Genomic DNA, 17,323 nt, shown 5'->3' with positions numbered 1-17,323 from the left:
TAGAGCACACACTTACACACACACATACTCACACAAATGCGTGTGTAAACACACACACACACACACACACACACACACACAAACACAATCCCATCCCTTAAGGGGGCAAGAGGGGCACAGGAAGAGCTCTGCCATTTGAAAAGAATGCCGGCGAGGGTCATAAACAGGTCATGGATTAGAACTAAAACACAAAGTCAAATCACTGGTCTCATAGGGACCCTCTTTATACACATTTAGTCCACCATGCAGTCTGAATTTATCAACAGCATGTTATTAAAACATGATATGTGTCTGGTATTTTTGTCAAGCACTGCATTTTCTCAATGCTACCTCTCAGACTCCTACATACACACAGGACGCATCCCAAATGACACCCTATTCCATACATAGTGCACTATATTTGACCTGAGCCTTATGGGCCCTGATCAAAAGTAGCGCACTAAACAGGGAATAGGATTCCATTTGGGACGGAGATACAGTCAGACTCTGCAGCAGTCAGAGTGTGTTTACATATTCTCCACATGTCCAACTGTCTCTAAATGATTAGGTAAACTCTCTGTCTGTCTGTCTGTCTGTCTGTCTGTCTGTCTGTCTGTCTGTCTGTCTGTCTGTCTGTCTGTCTGTCTGTCTGTCTGTCTCTGAGGGCTGGGTGGTGGTGTTCTCAGATAGCTGTTCTTTGTATGATTGTGATGTTGTGTGTGTGTTGATTGTTTCAAACTTTTCACATCATCATAGATCTTAAAAGTATACGACTATTTTCTTAAATTTTCTTAAATCATGGCCCCATTTCAGAGCAGAAGAATGGAATGCACAAACACTCTACCTCTGTTCCACAAAGAGCCACAAAATACACTTTTATCTCTCAGTTGTTAGGCTGTGAAGACTCGACGACAGCACTTCCTCTGCACAGGAACAAGCGGTTTGTAACTTGGCAACCATATACTCAGGCTATGGTATGCATGGAAAAAACACAATTTTCTCTACCTAGACAATTGGGAGTTTTTAAAAATATATATATTATTAGCTTGTTCTGTCATATAGGGCTGAATCCATGAGATCTTGAGGTCTGCATGCGTGACTCGATTTCTCTCACAAATATACTATTGACATGATTTATGCTTAAGTCAGAGTTGCGTGATCGAGAGACACACCTGTCTATATGAGGTCCCACAGTTGACAGTGCATGTCAGAGAAAAAAACAAGCAATGAGGTCGAAGGAATTGTCTGTAGCGCGCCAAGACAGGATTGTGTTGAGGCACAGATCTGGGGAAGGGCCCAAAAATGTCTGCAGCATTGAAGGTCCCCAAGAACACAGTGGCCTCCATCATTTTTAAATGGAAGATGTTTGGAACCACCAAGAGACTTCCTAGAGCTGGTCGTGTGGTCAAACTGAGCAATCGGGAGAGAAGCGCCTTGGTCAGGGAGGTGACCAAGAATCTGATGGTCACTCTGACAGAGCTCTAGAGTTCCTCTGTCGAGATGGGAGAACTTTCCAGAAGGACAACCGTCTCTGCAGCACTCCACCATCAGGCCTTTATGGTAGAGTGGACAGACGGAAGCCACTCCTCAGTAAAAGGCACATGAGAGCCCGTTTGGAGTTTGCAAAAGGCACCTATAGGACTCTCAGACCATGAGAAGCAAGATTCTCTGGTCTGATGAAACCAAGATTTAACTTTTTGGCCTGAATGCCAAGTGTCACGTCTGGAGGAAACCTGGCACCACCCCTACAGTGAAGCATGGTGGTGGCAGCATTATGCTGTGGGGATGTTTTTCAACAGCAGGGACTGGGAGACTAGTCAGGATCGAGTCAAAGATGAACAGAGCAAATTACAGAGATCGTTGATGAAAACCTGCTCCAGGCGCTCAGGACCTCAGACTGGGGCGAAGGTTCACCTTCAAACAGGACAATGACCCTAAGCACGCAGCCAAGACAATACACTTAACCCTAATTGCTCATGTAAGCTGCTCTGAATAAGAGCATCTGCAAAATAAACTAAAGTGTAAATGTAATGTTAATTTTGCTGCCTCCAACTTCGTTTTGGAGAATTTGGCAGTAGGTCCAACCGGCCTCACAATCACAGACCATGTGTCAGGACCTCCACATCCGTCATTTTAACCTGCGGGATCGTCTGGGGGGTGCTGAGGAGTATTTCTGTCTGTAATAAAGCCCTTTTGTGGGGAAAAACTCATTCTGATTGACTGGGCCTTTGTGGGTGAGCCTGGCTGCCAAGTGGGTGGCCCTATGCCATCCAAGGCCCACCCATGGATGCACCAATGCCCAGTCATGTGAAATCCATAGATTAGGGCCTAATGTATTCATTTCATTTTCAACTGTAACTCAGTAAAATCTTTGAAACTGTTGCATTTTGCATTTATATTTTTGTTCAGTATACATTGCTGTAATGGCAATTGAAGATGTTCAAAACAGTGGCCAGACAAAAACAATGGATTTTCCCCCCTTTAGAATAACAACAAAAAAATGTCATAGTCGATACTAATTCAGAGGGGAATGTCTTTACCATCCAAATTAATGAGGCCCTCTGGTTGACGGGGCTGTGGACGTCATGGCAACCTTGTCCCACTTATCTTAACTTCCTGTTGTGACATCTATGCTATGTGTTCTAGTGAGGTAACAGATCAGTGAGGTACAGGGAAACAAGCAAATACCTGTTCACCTTTTGTTTCCTATTGGGCTGCCCTGTCCGGAGCCTCTCCTCTCATCCAACACACTGATAGATGTAGCCTTAATGGCTTGTCAATAGCTATATACGGGGGTAATCTTAGCAACCAGAACCAAATCAGCTATTTACATTTTAGACTAATACGGGAGTGAAATGGCTGTGTCTGATCCAGGGTTTTAGATGTCTCGTTGAGTGCAACCCCAATTTAACTCAAGGTCTTGTTGTGCGTCAGTTGATAGCTTGATTTTGTATTGAGGCTCGGGTTTTGTTTAACACAATCAAATTTGTCCATACAGTGCAACAGCACACCTATTTCCTGGTCTGTTGCAACTTCAGCTGGTTCTGCATTTGCAGTATCTTCTGTGCGATATGCACACATAGCAGAAAATAGATCCCCCTGGCCCCTCATACACTCATCTTAAAGTTAAGACGCTACATGAGCCAGTGCCTGTGAGAGAGGAGGACTCTGCTCCGGATGAACTGATATGGCCTGATCTCATTGAAATCAAATTTGATTCGTCACAGGTGCCAAATACAACAAGTGTAGATTGTACAGTGAAATGCTTACTTACAAGCCTTCCCAATGATGCAGAGTTCAAATAAGGAAAGAAAAATGAAGCTACACGAATGAAGCTGGAGTATATACAGGGAGTAGCAGTACCAGGTCAAAGTGCAGGGTTACGAGGTAGTTGAGGTATTTGTATTTTTTTATTTGACCTTTATTTAACTAGGAAAGTCAGTTACGAACAAATTCTTATTTTCAATGACGGCCTAGGAACAGTGGGTTAACTTGTCAGCTCAGGGATTCGATCTTGCAACCTTTCGGTTACTTGTCCAACGCTCTTACCACTAGGCTACCTTCCACCCCTAGAGGTATGTACATGTGGGCAGGCATCCATCCTAGTCTGACGTGAACCACACATCGGTGTGTGGTTCACGTCAGAGTCGGATTATTTACCCTCGGTAGAGACTTACTGAGTCAATGGTCTCAGATAATGGCATATGAGTACTGTAGAGATTAGAGGGTGTACGACAAGACAGGGAGGTGGGGCTCAGCTGTTTAGATGGACTTATGTACCAAAGGCATCCTGTAACGGAACCAGGCCACCGCTGATGCTCAGTCTGCTTTGGTTCCTAGGTAGTGAGCCGAGCAGGGATGGGAGGGACATGACCCAGACCTCTCTCTCTCCCAGTCTCCTCAGTGATCTGATCATGTTTAACGTCTTACTAGCGTGGCGGACTGAGTCGTCAGAATCAGAAAATCCTCTCTAGGGTCTGATGAGAGGGTGATAATAGAGTGGAGATTGTGTGTCTGTCAGAGTTGAGCTTGGTTAATAGTGGTTTAACACAGAGGGGATCAGCTGTGTTCACATCGCTGCTTAGTTTTTCCCATTAAAGTCACATTCTGTAAGATGTGCTCACCCAATCAACGACTAGGCCACTGGCAAAATTGTAAACGTTACGGGGTAGCAAAAGTATCCCATGACATTTTCACATGCAAATAGCACTTGATTTTAAATGATATATCTGTGATGCTCATTCCTTATGTGAGTCGAAGAATCAAACAATTGCTTATCGTTGTGGCAAGTATGTGGATTACAGATAGTACTGCAGTACCATGAAGTTGGCTTTTTTTATGCCTCTAACATAAAACAAGATAATGTCATGGTGCATCATGTGATCAGGCAGCCCACTGGGTACACACTAGTTGAATCAACATTGTTTCCACGTCATTTCAATGAAATGATGTTGAACCAACGTGGAATAGACATTAAATTAAAATCAAATCAAAATCAAATCAAATTTGATTGGTCACATACACATGGTTAGCAGATGTTATTGCGAGTGTAGCGAAATGCTTGTGCTTCTAGTTCCGACAGTGCAGCAGTATCTAACAGGTAATCTAACAATTGACGTCTGTGCCCAGTGGGAGACCTCCACTCATGGGGCTGATAGATATATCCTGAGATTTCTATTTCCCTATCGCCCCAAGATCATAATCTTTCATTTTTATGATATTGAATCATGATGAGATTGACTTTATCCTAAAGTATAACATGAGATGACCCTCTGTCTGACATAAAATAAATGGGGACATATCACGTTGAGGGATCAACCATAAACAATCATCCACCCTGAGGCACATCACATTTACATTATTCCATGCAGGCTCCATCCAATGGGAGACCTAAATACCTCATTCTATAGATAGACAGAGGACATCTCACTTCCTTGTTTGCCTTGCTCAGTTTAGTCTGATTTGCATGTACATTATCTCTGTTACAGATTTCGGAGTCAGATTAACGTTCTGATTCTAACTCCTACAGATACTGTGTCCTGTCCCCTGGGTGGATGGCTGTCCATTGCTGATGTGTCGATAAAGTTTGGACTGTAATATAAATGACACTGCCTTTTTACTATTAGCAGAGTTCAACAAGCAGTTGACCTCTATAGACACAAAGTATTGTCTCTTGACATACACAGGACTGTGTGGTTTTGTCTTCATGGGCTACTGCTTAACTGATGACTGCATCTGAATATTTGATGTGTTATTTGTGGTCACCGTGCCTTTTAGTAGTTCAGTGTGTCAAGTGGTGGGTTATTGCTTCTGGGGGGCGTCTGTATGCTGTTGGGTTGAACTGGGCTGGTTGGCTTGTGGTGTGGTGTATTTTAGTATGTCAGTCAATCAGTCAATATGGCACATTGTTTGGGATTCCCTGTGTGTTATGGTCAGCTGGGTGTCATATTGTTTGGGTTGGGGATGTGTCATGGTCTTGTCAGTTGGGTGTCATATTGTTTGGGCTGTACTGTATCTGCAGCTGTAGGAGGACAGATGGCTAAAGGCAGCAAGGTGTCAATGACAGGACCTCATCATAATTCATGACTAGAGGAGATTCATCTCTGCAGCTCCTAATGAGAGCTGTGCAGCTACCAGTCCGGAGCCTGTGGGTTCAATTTCCTGCTGTCACTCGCTCTGTGCTGTGCTGGCTGCTGCACACACACTCCATGCAAACTGCAAACACACTCCATGCAAACTGCAAACACACTCCATGCAAACTGCAAACACACTGCATGCAAACTGCGCTTCACTCGTTTCCTGCTAGTAGTGTAGGTCTACAAGGGCCCCATCCACAATCCCTTCTCAGAAAAAAAACGTTGCTCTATATGCCTTAACTAAAAATAACTTTTAATTGAGAATCCCAGGCCTGAGTTATACATACTATCAGTTATTGTAAGCACTGCACCATATTGTGTAAACTAAACATACCTGTAATACTTCTCCTCCTCCTCCCAGTTCCCAGAGTGTGGATTCTTTGGCATGTACGACAAGATCCTTCTGTTCCGCCATGATCTAACTTCAGAGAACATCCTGCAGCTACTGACGTCAGCGGAGGACATCCATGAGGGAGACCTGATCGAGGTGGTCCTCTCCGGTGAGACCTGGAAAAGGGTTGGAGATACTCCATGTCACAAGAAATGAGGTTGATATTGAGAGATGAGGTTGATATTGAGAGATGAGGTTGATATTGAGAGATGAGGTTGATATTGAGAGATGAGGTTGATATTGAGAGATGAGGTTGATATCAAGAGATGAAGCAGATTAAGGGTAGGGTAGTAACATTATGAATTGCGATTATGGTTTGTTGTTTAGCTAGCTAGCTACACGTCTAAATAAAAGACTCCACTATGCAAGTAACAATTTCAATAGAATGTTCATGATATCACTGCGACAACTGTCAATAGACGGAGATGGTAAATTCTGGCTAACTACTCTTTCAGAGCACTCTCTTCTGATTGTGCCATAATAACAGAATCAATTTACGAACGCTCAACACCCATTGAATATGGCCAGTGTCAGTAAACGTTGGCCAAAAATCATAATTAAATTGTTGCCAGCAGCACAGTTACAGTCACCTACTTTCTGGATAACATGGAAACAGTCAAACCAGCTCTGCTACGGTGAGTAAAATGGTCAGAGTTCTCTCATTTGTGTCTAGAAGTAGCTAGCAAGCTAGCCAACGTTAGCCAGTTAGCTTGGGTGCTTGATTGCTGTTGTTAGGTCAGAACGCTCGGATCAACCATACTCCTCGGCCAGAGTGTCCAGTGTGCACTCTGAATGCTCCGAGAGCGAAACGCTCTGAATTTACGAACCGGTCGATCTGACAACGCTCTGAGCACACTCTGGCACTCCAGATTTAATTTATGAACACAAGCGTAGTATAAACCAGCCTTTAGTCTTGACATTTTTGGTTGTTCAGTACATGGCCTCACATGTGAATCCTCAAAGAGATGGGTGGGGCTAAGGATAAAGAGGGTGTGAACGATGCTGTATGGGTTTAGACAAAGAATTGCTCTCCCGTAGGTGTACCAAAACATTCAAGGGCCATTTTCTCAAAAGGGATGTTACAAGTCTTTTAACTTTCAAAGCAGATTTACATTCCCATTGTTCCTCAACTATAGTGTATTATATAGTTTTCTAGCTCTGAGTCTCTACTTAATTTAGGATGTGCCACATTATAGGTACAGGGATCTCTTTGTTTACCCTGTAACACCCCAGTGTTCCAGATCTCTCCAGTGTAGCTACTATTTTGTCCATATGCCCACCCCCCATGTCTTTCCTATGTATCCCATTCAGTATTCATCCCCTATGTCAACCTATGACAACCCCACAACATTTTCGGTGGGCATATTCCCTTTCAATGGCAGTACCTTGTGGTCTGTTGTTGATCATCCTAGGTGTGAAACTCAACCAACACCTGAACAGCTACACACCCCAGAGTAGTATTAATTTAGAATTCCAACACACAAGATGAAATGTATGAACTCACAGCCCAACCACACAAGACTCAACCCCAGACCACTTCCTGATCCTCTCTGCTTGTTTTTGGTGCAGCACTGCCCCACAGTCAGTGCAGATGTAGTGTTGATTAAGTTTTAGTCTGACTGTTCTATACGTTTCTCCATCGCCTGCTACTCTGTGTGCTCAGGATAAAAGACTAAAATGTTGTGTTTTTCCCTCTCTGGTTTTGGCCAGACAAGGCTGCTGAGTTCAGCTCGGTTCAGATCCCTGTCACCTTCTTTGTTCTGCTCTATTCTGCTCTATTCTGCCCTGTTCTGTTTTGCCTTATTCTGCCCTGTTCTGCGCTGTTCTGCTCTGTTCAGTTCTTATCTGTTCTGCCCTGTCTGCTCTGTTCAGTTCTGACCTGTTCTACTCTGCTCTGCTCTGTTCTGCCCTGTTAGCCTCTGTTCTGGTCTGCCCTGTTCTACTCTATTCTGTTGTAATGTGTTCTGTTCTACTTGGCTCTGCTCTGTTGTGTTCTGCTCTGTTCTGTTCTGCTCTGTTCTACTCTGTTCTAATGTGTTCTACTCGGTTTTTCCCTGTTCTACTCTGTTATGTTCTGCTCTGTTCTGCAAGGTCTAAGCTGGTGTCTCTCAGAGACCGTGGCAGATTACTCTTGACTCCCAATTTCAAAGCCATGCAATTTATATTTCTGCAGTTGCTGATTCTCCGTGATTGATGAGGACGTTGATCCTGACCTGATTAATGTTGCTCATGCACTTTCACATCTATCCCCACCTAGTAATTGTTAGATTAAGGATAGGATAAGACTATTATTATCATGTATAGTATTATGAATACATTTTAGGTACCTAACCTGTGTGTCATTTAGAAAACCAATAGCAGAGCAGTGTGTTTTTTTCTGAGTACAGAATGCTCTCATCTCTCCTCTAAAGTGAATAATTGCCCTCAGAACGCTGTCTGGTTTGTTGTGTACTCACTGAGAATGCGGTTGCTATGGTCGCTGTTTTTCATTTCAACCACTTGGCCTTCATGTTCGCCTATTGATAAAAAGACAGAGAGGGGTTTATGAACAGTAAATCTATTTTCTTTGAAAACGGACATGAAATTAAGGGTTGGACTGAGCAAAGAGCAAAGGTGGCGAGACTTCAGAGAGAAAGAAGCCAATTTGTGCCCTCAGAGAAATGTCCAACAGGGAGAGAACAGGCATGTCACTCAACAGTTCTCAATGTAACTACATTAAAGTGACTCATGAATACCACAATTAACTATGTCTACGTCCCAAATGGCACCCTATTCTCTATATAGTGCACTACTTTTGATCAGGACCCATACTACAGTTAAAGTCGGAAGTTTACATACACCTTAGCCAAATGCGGGCAGTTTTTCACAATTCCTGGCATTTAATCCTAGTAAAATTCCCTGTCTTAAATCAGTTAGGATTACCACTTCATTTTAAGAATGTGAAATGTCAGAATAATAGTAGAGAGAATGATTTATTTCAGCTTTTATTTCTTTCATCACATTCCCAGTGGGTCAGACGTTTACATACACTCAATTAGTATTTGGTAGCATTGCCTTTAAATTGTTTAACTTGGGTCAAACGTTTCGGGTAGCCTTCCACAAGCTTCCCACAATAAGTTGGGTGAATTTTGGCCTATTCCTTCTGACAGAGCTGGTGAAACTGAGTCAGGTTTGTAGGCCTCCTTTCTTGCACACACTTTTTCAGTTCTGCCCATAACATTTCTATAGGATTGAGGTCAGAGCTTTGTGATAGCCACTCCAATACCTTGACTTTGTTGTCCTTAAGCCATTTTGTCACAACTTTGGAAGTATGCTTGGGGTCATTGTCCATTTGGAAGACCCATTTGCGACCAAGCTTTAACTTCCTGACTGATGTCTTGAGATGTTGCTTCAATATATCTACATAATTTTCCTCCTCATGATGCCATCTATTTTGTGTAGTGCACCAGTCCCTCCTGCAGCAAAGCACCTCCACAACATGATGCTGCCACCCCTGTGCTTCACGGTTGGGATGGTGTTCCCCCTTTTTCCTCCAAACATAACGATGGTCATTATGGCCAAACAGTTCTATTTTTGTTTCATCAGACCAGATGACATTTCTTCAAAAAGTACGATATTTGTCCCCATATGCAGTTGCAAACCGTAGTCTGCCTTTTTACGGTGGATTTGGAGCAGTGGCTTCTTCCTTGCTGAGCGGACTTTCAGGTTATGTCGATATAGGACTTGTTTTACTGTGGATATAGATTATTTTGTACCTGTTTCCTCCAGCATCTTCACAATGTCATTTGCTGTTGTTCTGAGATTGATTTGCGCTTTTCTCACCAAAGTACGTTCATCTCTAGGAGACAGAACTCGCCTCCTTCCTGAGCAGTATGACGGCTGTGTGGTCCCATGGTGTTTATACTTGCGTACTATTGTTTGTACAGATGAACGTAGTACCCTCAGGCGTTTGGAAATTGCTCCCAAGGATGACCCAGACTTGTGGAGGTCTACAATTTTTCTTCTGAGGTCTTGGCTGATTTCTTTTGATTTTCCCATGATGTCAAGCAAAGAGGCACTGAGTTTGAAGGTAGGCCTTGAAATACACCCACAGGTACACCTCCAATTGACTCAAATGATGGCAATTTGCCTATTTGAAGCTTCTAAAGCCGTGACATCATTTTCGGGAATTTTCCAAGCTGTTGAAAGGCACAGTCAACTTAGTGTAAGTAAACTTTTGACCCACTCATATGTCTGAATAGTAACACAACCACAAAGGCACAATGTTCAAGTCAACCATAACCGTCAGACAGTAGGTTACATCCTGGATGTCGATAAATGGTGATTCAATATGTAGCTAAGAGTCGTCAGAAAAGGAACAGAAAATGACGGGGGAGACGTTTTGTGGTCAGAGGCGATAGGACGGCCACCCATTCATCAGCTGGGTCTGTTTTGTACTTGACATGCATCTGAAAGGAATTAACAACACTCTGAATCGGAATGACAGTTGAAAAATAATAACATCATGACAGTCTTGTAGGATTGGGGCGATTTCTACTGGCTTTCTGCTAAAGGATTGGCCCAGTTCATTTCAAACATTCTAATGGTTTGATCATGACTCATCACAATCCATTTCCTCTGGTATTCATGTCCATGCTTGTTTCGCCTCTTTGTTAATGTTGTTTTTCTTGCAGTACACTAACCCAGTGTGTGTTTGTGTCTCAGCTCTAGCCACTGTCGAGGACTTCCAGATCCGGCCCCATGCCTTGTATGTGCACTCCTACAAGGCGCCGGCCTTCTGTGATGACTGTGGGGAGATGCTGTGGGGCCTGGTCCGACAGGGCCTCAAATGTGAAGGTATGTCTGGACCCTGCCCCAGTGCCCCCTCAGCCCTGAGCTACTGATCCCAGTCAAATCACTCCTGACCTAGGTTTCACCTCAAGTCAAACTCCTGTCTCACATAGGCCCGAATCAAAGCCTGGGGAACTGTACAGAAGGGTATCTTGATTGACGGTGTATCTCCCTGCTTTCAAGTCCTGGTCAGAACAGCCTTTGATTGATTCTCATTGTAGTGATGCCAAACAGTGGATGGGCTTTGTGGAGTGCTTAGTGGAGCGGGATGATTGTCAGAGGAGACAGTCAAAGTTTTCATCATATGTAACCTGATAGAAGAGTAAAACAGCACTGAACATTCACCTGGATACAGGTCATTCACATGACCTACACTATAAGTCAGAGAGAGAGAGTGAGAGAAAGAGAGAGAGAGTGAGAGAAAGAGAGAGAGAGAGAAAGAGAGAGATGCATGTATGGTTTCTAAGTACTGTGCCTCCTCTATAGGGTGTGGGCTGAACTACCACAAGCGCTGCGCCTTTAAGATCCCTAACAACTGTAGCGGGGTGAGAAAGAGACGGCTGTCCAACGTGTCCCTGCCTGGAGCCGTGCTGTCCGTCCCCCGCCCAGCCCCCATCGAACATGTCCCTGTTTCCCAGGAAGAGGTAGGGAGACACTCTCTGTCCTTGTCCCAAATAGGACTCTGTTCCCTATTTAGTGTCCATAGGGCTCTGGTCAAAAGCAGTGCACTATGTTGTGAGTACACACGTGGACGAACACACACATACACACACGCAAACACGCACACATACATTCCGTATGCAGGCAGGCACACAGTCAGGCTGGCCAATTAGTGGTTGGGAGCCTAAAGAGAGTGTTTATGTCAAAACGCTGTGTATACATACAAAAACCCAGGGACCATTTTACTGAAGAAAGAAGGATCTTCATGTTAATCACTTTCATAAAGTCCTTCAGCCCCTCCTCATGCAGTATTGTCAAGTCTAAACAAAGGATTATTTGTGATATTATTAACTTAATCCACTTCTCACTCATTCAATATATAATGTTATATATTAAATAACATAATGCTAAAAACAAATAATCTTGATTATTTTCCTTCCCACGCAATTTGTGTCTCAAAATATTTCTGTAGTGTGCACTTTTGTTCTGGTCAGTTGATGTTGTGATGTTTAAAATGACCACCAAGATGTGAAATAGCTTTTTAACAAATGTGCCTACAGTGTTGTGGAAACTACTCTGAAAATATAGTTTACCAAGCTATCAATTACTGGAAGAAGTTAAGCTACACAAAGTTACCCTTAAGAAAAATATAGTTTACTTCACTAAAGTTACTATGAAAAAGTACTTTGTGAAAAATTATTATATCTAAATCTAAAATGTCATAGACTACAAATTACAAGAACAGATCTCTCTGGAGTCAGGTGTTAACAGGATGTGTTCTTTAGCTTATTAACCACAGTGAGATTTAGGCAGGTCTGATGCTGAAAAAGAAAGGAAATTCTTGCCTACTTCACCCATATTTTATTTTAGCAAAAAAAACGTTGTGTGTAGTTCCAGTAGCTAGCTACACCACCACATGTCAATAAGTAATGCAGTTCTGAAAACACTACCAAGATTTGAATTTAGTTCAACTACCACCAAGCTACTGCAAAATCTAATTACATTTCTAGTCAAATTACATTTAGTTCACTACTCCAACACTGTGTACCTAGCTATGTATGAAAAGTATTACAAAATGAAAAGTATTACAAAGATACAGTAAAGGTGATACAGCATGGTTGACTCTGCTCTGCTGCCTCCCAGTCAAGGTAGACCAGCAGCGTGGTTGACTATGCTCTGCTGCCTCCCAGTCAAGGCAGACCAGCAGCGTGGTTGACTATGCTCTGCTGCCTCCCAGTCAAGGCAGACCAGCAGCGTGGTTGACTATGCTCTGCTGCCTCCCAGTCAAGGTAGACCAGCAGCGTGGTTGACTCTGCTCTGCTGCCTCCCAGTCAAGACAGACCAGCAGCGTGGTTGACTCTGCTCTGCTGCCTCCCAGTCAAGGCAGACCAGCAGCGTGGTTGACTCTGCTCTGCTGCCTCCCAGTCAAGGCAGACCGACATCATGGTTGACTCTGCTCTGCTGCCTCCCAGTCAAGACAGACCAGCAGCATGGTTGACTCTGCTCTGCTGCCTCCCAGTCAAGACAGACCGGCATCATGGTTGACTCTGCTCTGCTGCCTCCCAGTCAAGACAGACCAGCAGCATGGTTGACTCTGCTCTGCTGCCTCCCACTCAAGGCAGACCGACATCATGGTTGACTCTGCTCTGCTGCCTCGCTGTCAAGGCAGACCAGCTGCATGGTTGACTCTGCTCTGCTGCCTCCCAGTCAAGACAGACCAGCAGCGTGGTTGACTATGCTCTGCTGCCTCCCAGTCAAGGTAGACCAGCAGCGTGGTTGACTCTGCTCTGCTGCCTCCCAGTCAAGACAGACCAGCAGCGTGGTTGACTCTGCTCTGCTGCCTCCCAGTCAAGGCAGACCAGCAGCGTGGTTGACTCTGCTCTGCTGCCTCCCAGTCAAGGCAGACCGACATCATGGTTGACTCTGCTCTGCTGCCTCCCAGTCAAGACAGACCAGCAGCATGGTTGACTCTGCTCTGCTGCCTCCCAGTCAAGACAGACCGGCATCATGGTTGACTCTGCTCTGCTGCCTCCCAGTCAAGACAGACCAGCAGCATGGTTGACTCTGCTCTGCTGCCTCCCACTCAAGGCAGACCGACATCATGGTTGACTCTGCTCTGCTGCCTCGCTGTCAAGGCAGACCAGCTGCATGGTTGACTCTGCTCTGCTGCCTCCCAGTCAAGACAGACCAGCAGCATGGTTGACTCTGCTCTGCTGCCTCCCAGTCAAGACAGACCAGCAGCGTGGTTGACTCTGCTCTGCTGCCTCCCAGTCAAGGTAGACCAGCAGCATGGTTGACTCTGCTCTGCTGCCTCCCAGTCAAGGCAGACCAGCAGCGTGGTTGACTCTGCTCTGCTGCCTCCCAGTCAAGGCAGACCGACATCATGGTTGACTCTGCTCTGCTGCCTCCCAGTCAAGACAGACCGACATCATGGTTGACTCTGCTCTGCTGCCTCCCAGTCAAGACAGACCAGCAGCATGTTTGACTCTGCTCTGCTGCCTCCCAGTCAAGGCAGACCGACATCATGGTTGACTCTGCTCTGCTGCCTCCCTGTCAAGGCAGACCAGCTGCATGGTTGACTCTGCTCTGCTGCCTCCCAGTCAAGACAAACCGGCAGCATGGTTGACTCTGCTCTGCTGCCTCCCAGTCAAGGCAGACCAGCAGCATGGTTGACTGTGCTCTGCTGCCTCCCAGTCAAGGAAGACCGGCAGCGTGGTTGACTCTGCTCTGCTGCCTCCCTGTCAAGGCAGACCAGCAGCATGGTTGACTCTGATCTGCTGCCTCCCAGTCAAGACAGACCAGCAGCCTGGTTGACTCTGCTCTGCTGCCTCCCAGTCAAGACAGACCAGCAGCGAGGTTGACTCTGCTCTGCTGCCTCCCAGTCAAGGTAGACCAGCAGCATGGTTGACTCTGCTCTGCTGCCTCCCAGTCAAGGCAGACCAGCAGCGTGGTTGACTCTGCTCTGCTGCCTCCCAGTCAAGGCAGACCAGCAGCGTGGTTGACTCTGCTCTGCTGCCTCCAGCGTGGTTGACTCTGCTCTGCTGCATCCCAGTCAAGGCAGACCAGCAGCGTGTTTGACTCTGCTCTGCTGCCTCCCACTCAAGGCAGACCGACATCATGGTTGACTCTGCTCTGCTGCCTCCCTGTAAAGGCAGACCAGCTGCATGGTTGACTCTGCTCTGCTGCCTCCCAGTCAAGACAGACCAGCAGCATGGTTGACTCTGCTCTGCTGCCTCCCAGTCAAGACAGACCAGCAGCATGGTTGACTCTGCTCTGCTGCCTCCAGCGTGGTTGACTCTGCTCTGCTGCATCCCAGTCAAGGCAGACCAGCAGCGTGTTTGACTCTGCTCTGCTGCCTCACACTCAAGGCAGACCGACATCATGGTTGACTCTGCTCTGCTGCCTCCCTGTAAAGGAAGACCAGCTGCATGGTTGACTCTGCTCTGCTGCCTCCCAGTCAAGACAGACCAGCAGCATGGTTGACTCTGCTCTGCTGCCTCCCAGTCAAGACAGACCAGCAGCATGGTTGACTCTGCTCTGCTGCCTCCCAGTCAAGACAGACCAGCAGCGTGGTTGACTCTGCTCTGCTGCCTCCCAGTCAAGGTAGACCAGCAGCATGGTTGACTCTGCTCTGCTGCCTCCCAGTCAAGGCAGACCAGCAGCATGGTTGACTCTGCTCTGCTGCCTCCCAGTCAAGGCAGACTAGCAGCGTGGTTGACTCTGCTCTGCTGCCTCCCAGTCAAGGCAGACCAGCAGCGTGGTTGACTCTGCTCTGCTGCCTCCAGCGTGGTTGACTCTGCTCTGCTGCCTCCCAGTCAAGGCAGACCAGCAGCGTGGTTGACTCTGCTCTGCTGCCTCCCAGTCAAGGCAGACCGACATCATGGTTGACTCTGCTCTGCTGCCTCCCAGTCAAGACAGACCGACATCATGGTTGACTCTGCTCTGCTGCCTCCCAGTCAAGACAGACCGACATCATGGTTGACTCTGCTCTGCTGCCTCCCAGTCAAGACAGACCGGCATCATGGTTGACTCTGCTCTGCTGCCTCCCAGTCAAGACAGACCAGCAGCATGTTTGACTCTGCTCTGCTGCCTCCCAGTCAAGGCAGACCGACATCATGGTTGACTCTGCTCTGCTGCCTCCCTGTCAAGGCAGACCAGCTGCATGGTTGACTCTGCTCTGCTGCCTCCCAGTCAAGACAAACCGGCAGCATGGTTGACTCTGCTCTGCTGCCTCCCAGTCAAGGCAGACCAGCAGCATGGTTGACTGTGCTCTGCTGCCTCCCAGTCAAGGCAGACCGGCAGCGTGGTTGACTCTGCTCTGCTGCCTCCCTGTCAAGGCAGACCAGCAGCATGGTTGACTCTGCTCTGCTGCCTCCCAGTCAAGACAGACCAGCAGCCTGGTTGACTCTGCTCTGCTGCCTCCCAGTCAAGACAGACCAGCAGAGTGGTTGACTCTGCTCTGCTGCCTCCCAGTCAAGGTAGACCAGCAGCATGGTTGACTCTGCTCTGCTGCCTCCCAGTCAAGGCAGACCAGCAGCGTGGTTGACTCTGCTCTGCTGCCTCCCAGTCAAGGCAGACCAGCAGCGTGGTTGACTCTGCTCTGCTGCCTCCAGCGTGGTTGACTCTGCTCTGCTGCCTCCCAGTCAAGGCAGACCAGCAGCGTGGTTGACTCTGCTCTGCTGCCTCCCAGTCAAGGCAGACCGACATCATGGTTGACTCTGCTCTGCTGCTTCCCAGTCAAGGCAGGCCAGCAGCATGGTTGACTCTGCTCTGCTGCCTCCCAGTCAAGACAGACCGACATCATGGTTGCCTCTGCTCTGCTGCCTCCCAGTCAAGACAGACCGGCATCATGGTTGACTCTGCTCTGCTGCCTCCCAGTCAAGACAGACCAGCAGCATGTTTGACTCTGCTCTGCTGCCTCCCAGTCAAGGCAGACCGACATCATGGTTGACTCTGCTCTGCTGCCTCCCTGTCAAGGCAGACCAGCTGCATGGTTGACTCTGCTCTGCTGCCTCCCAGTCAAGACAGACCAGCAGCATGGTTGACTCTGCTCTGCTGCCTCCCAGTCAAGACAAACCGGCAGCATGGTTGACTCTGCTCTGCTGCCTCCCAGTCAAGGCAGACCAGCAGCATGGTTGACTGTGCTCTGCTGCCTCCCAGTCAAGGCAGACCGGCAGCGTGGTTGACTCTGCTCTGCTGCCTCCCTGTCAAGGCAGACCAGCAGCATGGTTGACTCTGCTCTGCTGCCTCCCAGTCAAGACAGACCAGCAGCCTGGTTGACACTGCTCTGCTGCCTCCCAGTCAAGACAGACCAGCAGAGTGGTTGACTCTGCTCTGCTGCCTCCCAGTCAAGGTAGACCAGCAGCATGGTTGACTCTGCTCTGCTGCCTCCCAGTCAAGGCAGACCAGCAGCGTGGTTGACTCTGCTCTGCTGCCTCCCAGTCAAGGCAGACCAGCAGCGTGGTTGACTCTGCTCTGCTGCCTCCAGCGTGGTTGACTCTGCTCTGCTGCCTCCCAGTCAAGGCAGACCAGCAGCGTGGTTGACTCTGCTCTGCTGCCTCCCAGTCAAGGCAGACCGACATCATGGTTGACTCTGCTCTGCTGCCTCCCAGTCAAGGCAGGCCAGCAGCATGGTTGACTCTGCTCTGCTGCCTCCCAGTCAAGACAGACCGACATCATGGTTGCCTCTGCTCTGCTGCCTCCCAGTCAAGGCAGACCAGCAGCGTGGTTGACTCTGCTCTGCTGCCTCTCAGTCAAGGCAGACCAGCAGCATGGTTGACTCTGCTCTGCTGCCTCCCAGTCAAGGCAGACCAGCAGCGTGGTTGAC

The 17,323-nt window shown here is 47.3% G+C and overlaps 1 protein-coding gene across 8 annotated transcripts in view; it reads left to right on the top strand.

The window, feature by feature from the left end:
- The window catches only part of LOC118397888 (serine/threonine-protein kinase D3-like), an 80,088-nt gene that overhangs the window by 34,059 nt on the left and 28,706 nt on the right, over positions 1-17,323 (top strand). For 6 of the 8 annotated variants that reach the window (XM_052471214.1, XM_052471210.1, XM_052471213.1 and 3 more), the window contains exons 3-5: positions 5,977-6,115; positions 10,711-10,842; positions 11,323-11,480. In XM_052471214.1, the coding sequence (XP_052327174.1) occupies positions 5,977-6,115; positions 10,711-10,842; positions 11,323-11,480 (429 nt within the window). Of the gene's footprint in view, positions 1-5,041; positions 5,073-5,976; positions 6,116-10,710; positions 10,843-11,322; positions 11,481-17,323 lie in introns of those variants that run through there. The other 2 variants (XM_052471215.1, XM_052471216.1) reach the window with 2 other exon arrangements.

Source organism: Oncorhynchus keta, chromosome 19, assembly GCF_023373465.1.
Source record: "Oncorhynchus keta strain PuntledgeMale-10-30-2019 chromosome 19, Oket_V2, whole genome shotgun sequence".
NCBI classification, from domain to species: domain Eukaryota; kingdom Metazoa; phylum Chordata; class Actinopteri; order Salmoniformes; family Salmonidae; genus Oncorhynchus; species Oncorhynchus keta.
Note: the sequence above shows the minus strand (reverse complement) of the source record. Positions and strands in the feature narration are given on the sequence as shown.